Source organism: Physella acuta, unplaced genomic scaffold (assembly GCF_028476545.2).
Source record: "Physella acuta isolate Inbredline_101_S28 unplaced genomic scaffold, ASM2847654v3 ptg002087l, whole genome shotgun sequence".
Classification (NCBI taxonomy): domain Eukaryota; kingdom Metazoa; phylum Mollusca; class Gastropoda; family Physidae; genus Physella; species Physella acuta.
The window spans coordinates 110,618-125,583 of record NW_026733589.1 but is presented as its reverse complement, the minus strand read 5'-3'; the positions used below and the strand labels follow the sequence as shown (position 1 = coordinate 125,583).

The following is a 14,966-nucleotide window of genomic DNA, read 5'->3' as shown; positions in this document are numbered from 1 at the left end:
CAGTGGCGTAGCCAGGATCGTCTCAAGGGGGGGGGGGGTTCCAATTTTTACCCCTGGGTTAAGCGAATGGGAAAATCTAAAAATAACTCCAAAAAAGTCCGAGAAGTCTATTTAACTTATGGGTTACTTCCCTTCTTTAACTTTATTTCTACTGTTCCATTTATAGACCAAAGAATTTCGCGCACGGTTTCTTCAAGGGTTAAAAAATTATTTCACAGAGTTACTGACTAGAAGGTGAACTTCACCGTTGAAATAACACATTTTATTACGAAGTATTTTTAAAAAAAAGTTTTAATTGATGAAATTTTTTTATTAAATTAAATTTATTGGGTAAATTTTAGCCATTTGGCACTATCAAGAAAATAATTAATTATATATATATTTTTAAACTTTATTTACTGTTCGACCGTTTACATTATTAAGCAAGTTAGATTTAAGAGTACTTAGTTTTATAATGCTTGTCTAATACAAATTTGAAAAATCTTTTAAAAAAAATAAAAGTATAGAATCCTCTTTAGACTTAACGATCTACTTGGCAGATGAAGTAGAGTTCATATATTTTCTTGAACTCGGCACATGAAGGGAAGGTGTGGTCAGTACTTTGTACAGCCGCCTTTACTTTTGAGTTAGCAGCCTAGCTCTCTACCGCTTAGGCCACGCCTTTCCATACTATTCTGATAAGATACTATGTAAACAAATAATTCAAGCGAAATATTATTCTTTCTTTATCCGTAATAGGAGTGAGCGGTCATCCATAAATGACGTCACCCTTTTTGGACGATTTTTACCTCTCCCCCCCCCCCTCCCCTTCGTCACACATCGTCACAATATGCCAAAATCTCTCTCCCCCCCCCCCCCCCCGAGTCAACATAGAGTGTTTTCAGCAACTTCTATTACAATTTATTAAAACAGTTTTCTAAAACGCAAAATAACGGCTAAAATTTGTTTTCTAGCAATGCTTTTTTTATAATGCAAAAGTGTGACGTCACACCATTTGACCACCCTCCCTCCCCCTCATCACACACCGTCACTTAATTAAGGACCCCCACCTACGAGTGTGACGTCATTTATGGACGACCCTTAAATCAAACACAGAAATTGTATATCCTGATGTCTATTAATCTAGTTGAAGCGCGTACAGGAATAGAGATTGATATTTTTCCGTTCCATGGTCTGGTTTTAAACCTCGCCAACTGTATATAAAAAGTATATTAAAACATACCCCATTCCTTTAAGGGGTCATCCATAAATGACGTCACGCTTTTTTTGACGATTTTTTATCCCCCCCCTCCCCTCCGTCACACATCGTCACAAAATGACGTCACACGTCAGCCTACAACCCCATCAAAATTGCAGTTAAATTTTGTTCTTAAAATACGATATTTTTCCAAAATCTTTTTCTGAACTCTGTCAACATAGAGTATTTTCATCAATTCGTACAACAATTTATTAAAACAGTTTTCTGAAACGCGAAATAACGGCTACAATAATTTTTAGTTTTCTTTAATTGCTTTCTTATAATGCAAAAATGTGACGTCACACCATCTGAACACCCCCCCCCCCCCCTCATCACACACCGTCCCAAAATTACGGACTCCCCCCTACGAGTGTGACATCATTTATGGACGACCCCTAACCAGTTGTGGATTTCTCCACAACAAAAGATTTTCGGGATGAAGCTGGCGGTCTACCTAATTTCTAACCTCAACGAAATCTGAAGTCATATCTGTGTTTAGATATAAGTTCAGCTCATGATGTCATTAGAGCCACAGTAGAAATGGGGTTAATTTTCTCCTGCGATCACTACGCTAGATAATTCAACCACAGATTAGTCTATTATAGAATAATTAGCCAATGGCATCGAATGTTACATCACATCATGTGCTCTTCATTCAAAATTAAATAAAAAATGGCGAACAAAAATTACCTTCGAAACACTAGCATGAAATTTGACTTTAATCTCTTAAAATTCTTCTATCCTCCTGAAAAATTTAATACACTGTTTCATGTCAACCAGTTCATAATTTTTCAAACTCCACATCGTAAGAGATTCCAGAGCTAATTTCCTGACAAGAGACTAGACATGATTCAACTCAGATCAAAGATCTGCAGTAAAACTTCAACTGACATTCAGGGAAATAAGTTAAAAATAAGCCAGAGGCATTATTAAATAGGCTTATTTCCTGTTTTTATATCAGAAATTTTTTTTTTTTTGCTCTAGGTGACTTTACCACAAATTTAAACTAATCATTGTATGTTAATTAGATTTAAGCTTGCTGAAAAACATAATTAAGTGATTAATCCTGGGGTGTTTTTTACTTAAAAAGCGTTTAATTATAATTGTGAATTTAAATATTCTCGGAGAGTCTGTTTTGTGAATTAGCGTCTGGGCAATTTGAGAAGTTAATCGTGTCAATAGGTCAATTTCTATAACAATTAATTTACTTTTATAGCCTGATACCTGTCCCTGATACCTGCTTTAGCCCACCTGTCCATGATACCTGCTTTAGCCCACCTGTCCCTGATACCTGCTTTAGCCCACCTGTCCCTGATACCTGCTTTATCCCACCTGTCCCTGATACCTGCTTTATCCCACCTGTCCCTTATACCTGCTTTAGCCCACCTGTCCCTTATACCTGCTTTAGCCCACCTGTCCCTTATACAGGGTTCGTACGATGTCTGGAAAGTCTGGAAAAAGTCTTGAATTTAGAAAAGTGAATTTAAGACTTAAAAAAGTCTGGAAAATCGCTAGTTTTTGGGCTGGATTTTTTAAAAGTCTGGAAAAAGTCTGGAATCCAGTTTTAGAAACAAAACTTCGAAGTCCATATTTTCCAAGTTAAAAAATTGCTATTTTTAGGTGAAATTACTCCAATTTTTTCCCCGCGCTTTTGCGCGGGTTTACACTGTTGTGACGTTTTTTGCTGGTTCGCAGAAAAAAAACGGATGCTCAGTTACTGCGTCATTGGAAGAGGAGGGGAAGGGAGGGAAGAGATATTTTGTGTTGCGACTGACCGTGTGAATGTGTTACAAGTATTTAAAATTGAATTTAATGAAAGAATGATCGCCTTCAGAATTGTTAGGCTCTTGATTTTACCCGCTATTTTTCATTTTTTAAGTTTGCACGCAGACAGTCATAACAAAAAAATTATGTGGGAGGTGTATGAATGGTAGTTTAGATATAATTTATTTGTCTCTGAGGGTCATCCGTTTATGACATCCACAAATCTTTCGGATTTTTAACCCCCCCCCCCCCTTCCACACGCGTTCACTTACTTTGGGTTAATATTAACATTTATAAGATTAATAAGTCGCGAGGCCTCCTTGGGTTCATACCTGTATTTCTGTTTGCTTCAGCGGTCGCTTACCAAAGACGTACTAATTTTATTTAGGAGTCGTCCATAAATGACGTCACACTCGGAAAAGTCGGGAGAAGGGTTTTATAGTGTGACGACACGCTCTTGCAATAATGTTAGGGTGATATAAATACAGCGTTTTGTTTACACGCTGGGATGGTTTTTAAAACACAAGCATAGATTTCAATGCTGACGATTAAAGCTAGACTACCCCGCCCCTCCTTGTAACTACGGTCACTTGTGTGAACTCACCGTGACCCCAAGTTTGTAGTTGGTACTGCTGGGTAAGGAGGGTGGGGGGTATAAGTCACATCTCAGTTCATGGTATGACGTATTAAACAGGCATACTGAAGCCTAGACTACTATGACCTCACAATGACCCCTTCACCGTGTCTTGTGGTTGTGGGGGGAAGGGGGGAGGAGGATACCAGCATTTTTTTTTTATTGCAGACCCGTTCCTCAGCTATAAGTAGTATAAGTGTATAAGCATAAACAGTGAGTGATGTGGTTACAACCTGCAGAATGTTTTTTTTTTTTTTTTGCTCCAATTTTTTTCTTTACAAGTAGCCTATATTAGGCTACTTAACAAGAGCAGACCTAAATTAATACATTACGTTAGTATTCTTTAAAGTAATTAACTCTCACTGTTATGCAATACCATTTTAATAATAGTTTAATTGAAAACATAAGCATTTTGATCATGAACAGATTACATAAGTCTAATGTTTAAAACAAAATAGCTGCATCATTTTAATCAATTATTTTAATTGTTAAAACTTTAGGTGGAGTTGAGTAGGCAAACTTAGAAAAGTGATTTTCTGTCAATTTGGCTAGAGAAAGTTCAATATAAATATATCTCAACTGCCTAAAATAAATGTCAATTTAGTACAAGTAATTATGAGAGTACAAATGGTGCATCATTTTATAAATTATTCGCGAACACATTATCTGTATAAAGTCTGGAATTTTTCCAAAAAAGTCTGGAAAATATCTGGAAAAAGTCTGGAATTTCATTTTGAAAAAGTAGTACGAACCCTGCTTATACCTTCCTAATACAGAACCCCGCAGTAGTCTATCTGTAAAAGATACCTGTTGTATTCTACCTGTCGCTTGAACCTGTTCTGATCTATCTGAAACCTATATCTATCACCAGTAGCGTAGCGAGGGGGGGGGGGCGGGGGGGACATATGTCCCCGGGCGCCGAGCTTAGGGGGCGCCAAAATGGGTTCGAAAAATAAATTGAAAGGTTGAGGGGGGTGCAAATTGAAAGTTTGAGGGGGGGGTGCAAATCAAAATCTCGAGGGGGGGGGTGGTGCAAATCGAAAGTTTGAGGGGGGGGGGGTGCAAATCAAAATTTGGAGGGGGGGTTGCAAATCGAAAGTTTGAGGGGGGGGGTGCAAATCGAAATCTCGAGGGGGGGTGCAAATCGAAAAGTTTGTCCCCGGGCGCCGGGTAGGGTCGCTACGCCTCTGGGGAGGAGTGATGTCAGGGCGGACGTTCGTGATAGCGTTAGCTCTCAATTTTTTTCACCGTAATTTAATGTTCGTGAATATCCATATTTTCCTAATGTTTTGGTGTGTTTCGGTTATTATAATAAAATACGCTCAACTGGAGGTAAACGACAAGCGGAGAATAAAATACGCTAAAATGGAGTTTTACCGTATAAGCTAGTCTATAATATAAGCGGGCTGGTAGTGTGTCAGTCCGATTTTGAAAGTCTCTCCCTGTGCGCGGGCGCCCGGGAAAACGTGGTGTTCGGCGCGATGCGGGGGTCTGGCGGCTTTGTAGTACCGCTCCTGGGTGCAATAAATAGGGGAAAACACCGTTAACTATGTACAATGTAGAGTCTTCCTCGGAGGTTCGAATATTTACATAAAATAACATCTACGCCCCCTCGAAAAGCTCTCCTTTGAAACCGAGCAAAATCTTATTGTTTTTTTTGCTGGTAAGACGTTGAGGTTTTTGTAGGTTTCAAAGCTTGTAGTTGAGATTAGAGGCTCGTAAATCGACAAGTCGCGGGGCAAAACGCTATGATTGGCTCACATTTGTGAACTTTTTGTAGTTTTTTGCAGATTCGCATTTTGTGAGTGGCCCGGGAATGTCTATATTTGGCTCGCTGAGCCTACCAGTAAATCCAACAACGTATGAGGCACTCTATTTTCAATGGTAGCAGCGAGTTTTTCCCCGCCGTGAACCTACCTTGTCGCGGTGGCGGGGCATACTGGCAGCTGTGTCAGACTAACAGGTTCACAGGATATTTTAATAAAATAGTATAGATAATTCAGGGGCGTAGCGAGGGGGGGGGGGGCGGGGGGTGCGGACCGCACCGGGTGACACCATTTAGGGGGGTGACACCAAGGCAAAAAATAGCAAAATATATAGAGAAAAACTCGAGGGGGGGGGGGGTGCAAATCGAAAGTTTGAGGGGGGGTGCAAATCGAAAACTCGAGGGGGGGTGGGGGGTGCAAATCGAAAATTTGAAAGTTTGTCCCTGGGAAGGGTCTCTATGCCTCTGGGGGGGGGGGTGACACCATTAAGTGCCGCACCGGGTGACACCCGACCTCGCTACGCCACTGAGATAATTGAATAATAGATAAGCATGTAGCGAAAGGGGGGCGGATGGGTACATATGTCCCCGGGCGCCGACCCTAGGGGCGCCAAAAAAATTAAAAGCCCATTTAGCTGCATTTGAACTATAAACAAAAAATATAGGGGGGGGGGGGGGCGCCAAATTGAAGGTTTGTCAGAGAGGGGTCGCTACGCCTCTGGGCATGTATTGCTAAATCAATTTAAATATCCTGAAATTTAATTTTTACAACCATTCTGGGACTCTTTTGAAAATATGGTTGCCATGGCAATGGCGGCCATCTTGAAAAAATACCACATTTTGTGGAGTTCTAAAATTTGTTAAACATATATATTGGCTATATACATTGATCCTTTTTGTACTAATACTAATAGAGCCAGCTGACTAGTTTTGTAACAGAAAACACTCTAGAAATTTATTTTTATTTTTTCAAAACTCGGTATGGCGAAACTCCATTTAAATTAATGCTGAATTTCATGGTATTTCACCTTAAAAAAAAAGCTTTGAAACTTTGACAAAAAGTATTTCTATCAGTTTTTCTCTTACAAAATCTAGCTAGCTGACTTCAATTTGTGTTAGTTCAAGAGGGATCAATGATTATATATGTGGTTTTTATGGTACTTTATGAAATTTTAGAACTCCACAAAAGGTAGTTTTTCCAAGATGGTCGCCATTGCCATGGCAACCATATTTTCAGAAGAGTCCCTGGTACATGGAAATACGAAGAAAAAAAAGTAAGAAGAGGCCTAGAAAAATTCAACTCTAACTAACACCATTTGTCCATAAATAGGTACTTCATTCATTTTTTTAACCAAGTATATGGCATTGTAATTTAACAATAATTAGATCTCAATATAATTTTAAAACCACACAAAAAATGTCTATTTGATTCCATTTTATTTACACTTTAAAAATCTCAGAAAAGAATTCACATCAACACTAAAATAAAATTACTTATACTAGTGTAACACCTGTTTCATTTGTTTACCAATTAAAAAAAAACAACCCAGCTTTATGCGGGTTGTATCTGCTTTGTTCAATAAATATTGGTTAAACAAGCAGAAAATAGTAATTTATATGTTGTTGTTTTATAGTGCATTGTCTGAATGTATTTCATTTATCATTTTTTTACAATTATTAAATATAAAATAGTACATATATACTGAACAAAAGATGTTAAACATATCAAATCTGTCAAAAAATAAACAAAATAAATGACTTAAGACAACAAATACTTTTAACTAATAGTTTTTAAAAAGCAGTGTGTATTCTTTAGGACAGGACTCAATAATTGAAAAAAGGAAATAAATATAAGAGTAGTTTTTATCTGGTTGTTGCCTTTGAAGAATATTTTGTATTAAATTATATATTGTGACTAACTTTATGTTATTTATCCTCTTAAGAATAATAAGATTTGGTTAAATCTATTATAGTATAAAAAAAGGGGAAGTCCTTTTTCAAACATTACACTCCATGGGGCAAGTGAAGTAGAGTTCACCTGTTTCTGTGACCTCAGCATATGAAGGGATAGCGTGGTCAGTCGCTCTTACTTTCCCCAACGTCAGTTAAGTACCCATCAGAGCTGGGTGGACTCAATGGACATTCTACTGACTTAAAACCTGAATTCGAGCTTGAAATTTCGGGGTTAGCAGTCTAGCGTTCTACCACTAGGTAACGCCGTCCCATAAGTTAGATTATTATATTATAGTGGTGAACTATTGTAGATATAATAAATGACAACAATAATCCCAGGTGCCACTTGCAGGTTGTGACAGCTGCAGCAGAGGCCATTAAGGCTGAGCAGTTTCAACCACACCCAAGGACATATCTGGCCAGCAAGTTTTCAAATTTGGTAAGAGCTTAAAGCTCTGCCATTCTAGCACTCATTAACCTGTGTTTCCAAAAGCAATGATTCCTGCTTACAGTTACTTATAAGAAATACTTAAATGTAAACCAATAAAAAATACTTAAAAAAAACCTTTTTAAAAAACCACGTTTTTCTTGTGGACTAAAAAGTAGAAAATAAATTTTTCTTTTGTGCTTCCTCGAGCTGTGCAAGTTCTTGTGATGACTGACAAAAAACGTGGGTACGTTCACCATCAAATTTCCCGACCCATCTGCCCGACCCACGTTTTTTGTCAGTCATCACAAGAACTTGCACAGCTCGAGGAAGCACAAAAGAAAAATTTATTTTCTACTTTTTAGTCCACAAGAAAAACGTGGTTTTTTAAAAAGGTTTTTTTTAAGTATTTTATTTTCTCCTTTTTAGTCCGTTGCTACACATGAAAAACGTGGTTTTTAAAAAAGTTTTTTATATAGTTTATTTTCTACTTTATCTAATGACTTGATTAAGTATGACTTTACTAAGTGTTTATAAATACACGGACTAAAAAAATCTTGAGCGACCAGGATTCGAACCTGGGTTGTCGCGGCCACAACGCGAAGTACTAACCCCTATACGATCACGGCCAGCGCGCTCACATCGATTGGGGCCGAAGTAACTGTGTCAATAAGCCTACAGTCTTGTCGGTATCTTTAGAAATCATGTCCTCAATTTTATGGTCCTTGGGGCGTAATTAAATTAAGCTAATTACGGTCTCTAATTGCTAGTTTTTATGATTGCATCTGAAATTGTTAGGCGAAAGTAGCCTGTATGCCAAATTTCAGGTCTCTAGAGCAATCAGAAGTGGGCTAATTTTCGATGTCAATTTTAACAACAAACAAATCCACACATCCACAAACGCGAAGCTGAGTTAAGAAAAACGTGTTAATAAACTAGTCTGAATGATGATCAGTGTGTGAGTAATGGGGTACCACATCTGTCCTTTGATGAAAAACTAAGCTGGTGGTAACAAACTCTATTATTTACAAGCACCATGATGTCAATATGGGAGTATAATAATTCAAGACTACCTATAATAATCTTATAATTTTCCATAACAATCCAGTTTACGTCCGGGATGAAATAAATAACATAATCCTCAGATGAACACCTTGTAGGGATGGGATAAACATGATATTTTGTCATATAACTTTAAAAGACGAGTGCAAGGGCTTAACAGTCTGATTTCGGGAAAGTCCCAGACGAAGGTTTGAGGTTGGGGACTTGGCACTGCTCAATGTAGAGCTTCCAGGACTTGCACGAGCTGAAATAACAAGGGTAAAAATATAAGTTATAAGAGAACCACTGAAAGTTAGGACATAAACTGAAATAACAAGGGTAAGAATATAAGTTATAAGAGGATCACTGAAAGTTAGGACATAAACTGAAATAACAAGGGTAAGAATAAATGACTGGGTAAAAATAAAAGTTTTAAGAGAACCACTTTGTTCCCCAATTTAAAATAACAAGGGTAAGAATATAAGTTATAAGAGAACCACTGAAAGTTAGGGCATAAACTGAAATAACAAGGGTAAAAATTTAAGTTATAAGAGAACCACTGAAATTTAGGACAAACACTGAAGGTGAAGTAAACTTCTCTCTAGTAAGATTGGTAGGGATTTCCTTCAACATAATTAATAATTACATGTCGATATGTTATTCGCCATGTGGCCAGTTGACTAAGTCTTCAGCCTACTTTTCTTTCTGGATGTGACTTGGTTTGAACTAAGAACATCTGCAGCAAGACAGAAGTTGCTAGATTTTGGAGTTTTCTCTCTAAGATTGGTTACTGCTTGGGGGGAGGGGGGGGGGGGGTGTTTGAACTCAAGATTTTTGGGTTAGCAATTGTGCGCTATCTCATTCTCAGGCAACTATGCTGTCCCCAGTTATAAAAACTACTTAAGGTTACTAGAATAACATAGATATAAGAGGATGGACAGGCAGCAAAATTAAAAAAACAACAATTCAGAGTGGAAAGGTACAGAGGTAGGATTAATGTTTTTAAATAAAAACTATAAGATGTATCTTGGTTATAGTTTATAAACGAGTTAAAGAATAGTTGGAGAAGGATGCTGGCTATAATTTGTGAGCAACATTCCATCAAAGAAATAAAACCATGTATGCAACATGTAATTTGGTTGTGCTCTGTTCTGAAAAGACTTACACAAGGTTATTTCTATTTTTAAAAAATGACTGCGTGGCAGATCTACAACCACAGCATGGCAGGTCTACAACTACTGCGTGGCAGGTCTACAACTACTGCGTGGCAGGTCTACAACTACTGCGTGGCAGATCTACAACTACTGCGTGGCAGATCTACAACCACAGCATGGCAGGTCTACAACTACTGCGTGGCAGGTCTACAACTACTGCGTGGCAGGTCTACAACTACTGCGTGACAGGTCTACAACTACTGCGTGGCAGGTCTACAACTACTGCGTGGCAGGTCTAAAGCTACTGCGTGGCAGGTCTACAACTACTGCATGGCAGGTCTACAACTACTGCGTGGCAGGTGTACAACTACTGCGTGGCAGGTCGACAACTACTGCGTGGCAGGTCTACAACTACAGCATGGCAGGTCTACAACTACTGCGTGGCAGGTCTACAACTACTGCGTGGCAGGTCTACAACCACAGCATGGCTGGTCTACAACTACTGCGTGGCAGGTCTACAACTACTGCGTGGCAGGTCTACAACCACAGCATGGCTGGTCTACAACTACTGCGTGGCAGGTCTACAACCACAGCATGGCAGATCTACAACCACAGCGTGACAGGTCTACAACTACTGCGTGGCAGGTCTACAACTACTGCGTGGCAGGTCTACAACTACTGCGTGGCAGGTCTACAACTACTGCGTGGCAGGTCTACAACTACTGCATGGCAGGTCTACAACTACTGCGTGGCAGGTCTACAACTACTGCGTGGCAGGTCTACAACTACTGCGTGGCAGGTCTACAACTACTGCGTGGCAGCACAAGATGGATCTTGGCTGCGGTTTGTGAGTTGGAGCAAAACAGGAGAAATGTTTGTTGAAAAACATACCTGGAGGTTTCCAGGCTGCAGTGAGTGTGGGTGAGGCCTTGGTTGAGGCTGTCAGTGATGGTGAGGCCTTGGTTGAGGCTGAGGCACGTGTAGAAGCCTTGGTTGTGACTGGTACAGGAGCTGGTGAACTCACATTGTTTTCCCTGACTGCTGTTAATGTGGGTGGTTTAATGTTCTGTAGTACTGGCAAAGAGGGCTTGGAGGAGATGCTGATTAAAGGTGGCATGGAAGGGTCAGGTGTCGCTGAAAAAATAAAATCAAATTAATGTAAACTTAATATTAATGTAATTTAAAAAAAAATTAAGTAGTTTTTGCTAAAATTAAATATACTAATATAATCTTAATTTTTTAAATTATAATTTACAATAAGTTCAATACTATATATATAACAATCCATTGCAGACATATACAATAAATGTTGGAATACACAAAATAATTCTTAAACACCTGCATGGCTTAATTTATTCTTCACATCTTTGCTTGTCTTTATAGGTGTCTTTGATTTTGTCCTATCTGGTTTTGTTTTTTTCTTTCCGACCTTGCCACCATAGTCACTGTCACTCCCTGTGTCCTCCTCCTCACTGACATCACTCTGGTTGTCATCATCCTCGCTTGTCTCCCCTTGCTCAGAGCTGAAGTCACTCTCATCTTAAATTTTAAAAAAAAAGGTACTTAATATAATTTATATTAAAAATAATGCAGAAATATAAGTATTTAATTAAGGCTGCTTTCTACATTAGCTTCCCTATTGTTATGGTTATCTTAACAGCAAACCTGGCATAAGAAACTCATGACAATGCTGTATAACAATAAAAATCAAATATATGTTATTGATCTGTGAAACTCTGTAAACTTCAAACAAGTTAAATTAAACTTAACTATTACAATAACTTAAATCCAGCATCAGCACTGTGAATAACAACCAAGTAAATACAAGAGTTGAAGCACTTCTTTTATAAAGTGCCACCATTAAAAATATATATATATATATATATTTGATTGATTAAAACTTAATAAAGCATCAAATCAGTTGCATATCTTAAAAAATAATTTTAGATAATGATTCAAATTAGTAGCAATTATTTTGCTTTTTAAAAAAATATGAATCAAAGTACCTTCACTCTTATCATCCAAAATTAATTTCCTTGGTTTAGTTTTTACAGTGGTAGATCTCTTTGGTCTACTCATAGAAACCTTGCAGTTTTTCTTGTCACTTGCAGGATTCTCCAAGATCTCAATTGTTTCATCCATAGTTACTCCAATGATTGGAGCAGGTTTTTTAATTTCAGGTTCACTTCTATGTTCATGTGTCACGGAAATGGACTTTGACCCCTCATCAGGTGTGGGATTAAGGTTTTCAGAGTTTCCTAGTTTAAGGGGAATAAATTATTTTTAAATAAGGGATAATCATATGAATTGAAACTCAAACTGGCTATAAAAGTTAAGACTACAGTAAAATTTGTTTTAATTTTCAAACAAATTTCATGACATACAAGAGCAAAAAAAAATTTGAATTAGGCCTACAATTAAAAAATGTCTTAAAATATAAACCTGTTCCTAAATTATTAAAGTATATTGTTTTCAACAAAATTGTATTAAAAAAAACTGCAAAATAGAGGTGATAAAGGTATATTAAAGTGAAATAACTTTACACCAGTGGATCTTTAAAAAAAACCCACCTAAGTGAGACTCACCATTGTGCTTTAACATTTCTTGACTTGCACTCACTTCTTGTATTGACAACTGCAGAGCTGCTTTTAATTCTCTTTCATATATCTTTTCTGCTAAAGGTGCACGTCTAGCAGAATTGTAATAAAAAATAAACATTATTAACTACAAAACTACCTAAAAACGGAATAATAATTATTGAAGTAATTAAAAACATCTCAACAAGAATATTATTAATATTTTATGCGTTAATTTTAAGAAGTATAATTACAGATGCTATGGAAATACATCTAAAGATAATGAGTTGAGTCATTTGTTATGAGATTCTTAATTATCTATGTTGTCACCGAGCTTGCACCTTTTTTTCCCAGACTCTGACTCTTGGATTAATGATAAATCAACATCTGCAAGTAATGATGATTTTTTTTCTTTCACTGTTGATTTTAATTTATTTCCCTTTTCGTCACTTTTCGATGTCTTTGATTTCTTTGGAGCAGGTGGAGTGGTACAGGCAAAGTCATCTGGGAAAAAAACATAAAAAGATAACTGATAGTTAAATAAAATGCTGTTATGCACTACTAATGTAGGTTAATTACCTTTGATACATTTAAATACTACATCATGCTCTTATAAGAAAAAAATATTTTAAATATGTCTTTTACCATCAGAACCTTCATCAAAACCAGAATAGGTTACTGGCTTACGAGACCTGTAGATATATATATATATATATATTTATATAAATTAGTGCTGGACCTAACTATTTATTTTTTTAGAAACCTATATTTCTAGATCTAATTCTAAATTCAACAACTAGAATCTCTAAATTAGTTGGGATTAGAGATATACTGATATAATCTATTTATTTATATTTCCATTTGAGAATGAAAACCTTTATAATAACAACAACTAGAGATCTAGATCTATTTACTACACTAGATCTACTATTCTACTAGTATCTAGATCTAGATCAAATTATACATAATACTTAGTGACAAGTCCTAAGTTTAAGTACAGGCCTAGTAACTTTTAAAAGGGCTTACGTAAAGTAAAAGGGTTAATAATTTAATTCATAAGTGCCAAAGTTATACTTGATCTATAACTTATAATATAAGTTATATAATAATAATATAGATCTAGACTATATATATATTTTAGATCTGGCTAGCTAGTCTAGTACTGTCTAGTACTAGATTCTAGTCTAGTACTTATTTTAAGCTAGGCCTACCCAAACAAATCTTACAAAATAGTACAGTGACAGTCAGTACCTTGCAGGCCTATCTGACATTCTCTCTTCGAGTCTCTAGCCTATATCAAGCTTATGTATGCTATTGTATTGGAATAAAATTGCATATAGTTAATTCTAACTAGACTAGTCTACGCTAGATCTAGTTCTATTGAATATGGTTACAATAAATCAACAACGTCTCTATGACTTATTCATAACTCGGCGCCTTCGTAGTTAAATCTCTTCATTTAGATAAAAATTGCCAGATCAAAATTATGAAATGTTGACAAACCTTCTAGATCTAGATCTCTAAACTAGTTTATTAATTTCAATAATAGATCTATATGCACTGTCTAGATCTAGATCTATACGTAATAGACATATTTCCAAATTTACTTTTTATGACTTTTTATTTTTTAGTAGTTTAGGGGTCATCGATGAGGTCACACTCCCTATGGACTTTTGCGAAGTGGGGTAAAAATATGACTTTTGACTAGCATTTACAATAGAAACTGTATATGGCAGCATTTCTCATTTTAAAGTGTTGTAAATCGTGTTAGAAACTGAACTACTTGAACGTAATTTAATTCTCCTTATTTTTTATGAAGCGCCGTGCCTTTTCAGTTTTCAACCGTGGAACCTGGCCCATCCGCACCATTTACTTCAAACGGTGCGAGTGTCACATTGTGCTTCACCGCGTAGATCTTAACATCGCATACATGTTTTTTTTTAAAAAGATTCTTTAGAATTGACAACTTTATGGGTGATTAGAACTATGTAATGTGTGAAGAGGGATTAGTGACAATAGGGGAAGGGGGAAATCTGCTAAAATATTAAAATATGGCGCCCGTTTGGAACATTTTACATAAAAGTTTTCTTTGACATTTTGAAAAAAAAACACGTTGAGTTTTCAACTCTTGCCCCATGTGTCAGCGTATAATTTTTAGCTTATGGTTTATTATTTATTACTTCTGTAGTTATACACAACTATATTTTATAATAGATCGATACAGTGGCGTAGCCAGGATCGTCTCAAGAGGAGGGGGTTCCAATTTTTACCCGGGGACAAACTTTCGATTTGCACCCTCCCCCCTCCCCTCAGACTTTCGATTTGCACCCCCAGACTTTTGATTTACACCCCCCCCCCCTCAAACTTTCGATTTGCACCCCCCTCAAACTTTCGATTTGCACCCCCTCATACTTT

General features: G+C 37.0%; 1 protein-coding gene across 2 annotated transcripts; it reads right to left on the bottom strand.

Moving 5' to 3' along the window:
- Positions 1-8,955: 8,955 nt before the first annotated feature.
- LOC131932100 (RAD51-associated protein 1) lies at positions 8,956-13,978 on the bottom strand. Of its 2 annotated transcripts, XM_059288989.1 has the most exons (8): positions 13,803-13,978; positions 13,197-13,243; positions 12,893-13,055; positions 12,561-12,664; positions 11,982-12,233; positions 11,314-11,514; positions 10,867-11,109; positions 8,956-9,086 (listed from the first exon to the last, which is right to left on the bottom strand). In XM_059288989.1, the coding sequence occupies exons 1-8, from the start codon at positions 13,820-13,822 to the stop codon at positions 8,965-8,967; spliced, it is 1,152 nt and encodes a 383-aa protein (XP_059144972.1). In that variant the 5' UTR covers positions 13,823-13,978; the 3' UTR covers positions 8,956-8,964. The 2 variants fall into 2 exon arrangements, with proteins under 2 accessions (XP_059144972.1, XP_059144973.1); XM_059288990.1 differs by lacking the exon at positions 11,982-12,233.
- Between the last annotated feature and the right edge of the window lie 988 nt (positions 13,979-14,966).

Excerpts from the sequence above, each read along its gene's own strand:
- LOC131932100 (XM_059288989.1), bottom strand. The coding sequence starts at position 13,822 with ATGTCAGATAGGCCTGCAAG. Across the intron at positions 12,234-12,560 it reads AGAAATGTTAAAGCACAATG|GAAACTCTGAAAACCTTAAT; the intron begins GTGAGTCTCACT and ends CCCTTAAACTAG. Across the intron at positions 9,087-10,866 it reads TGCAGCCTGGAAACCTCCAG|CTCGTGCAAGTCCTGGAAGC; the intron begins GTATGTTTTTCA and ends TTGTTATTTCAG.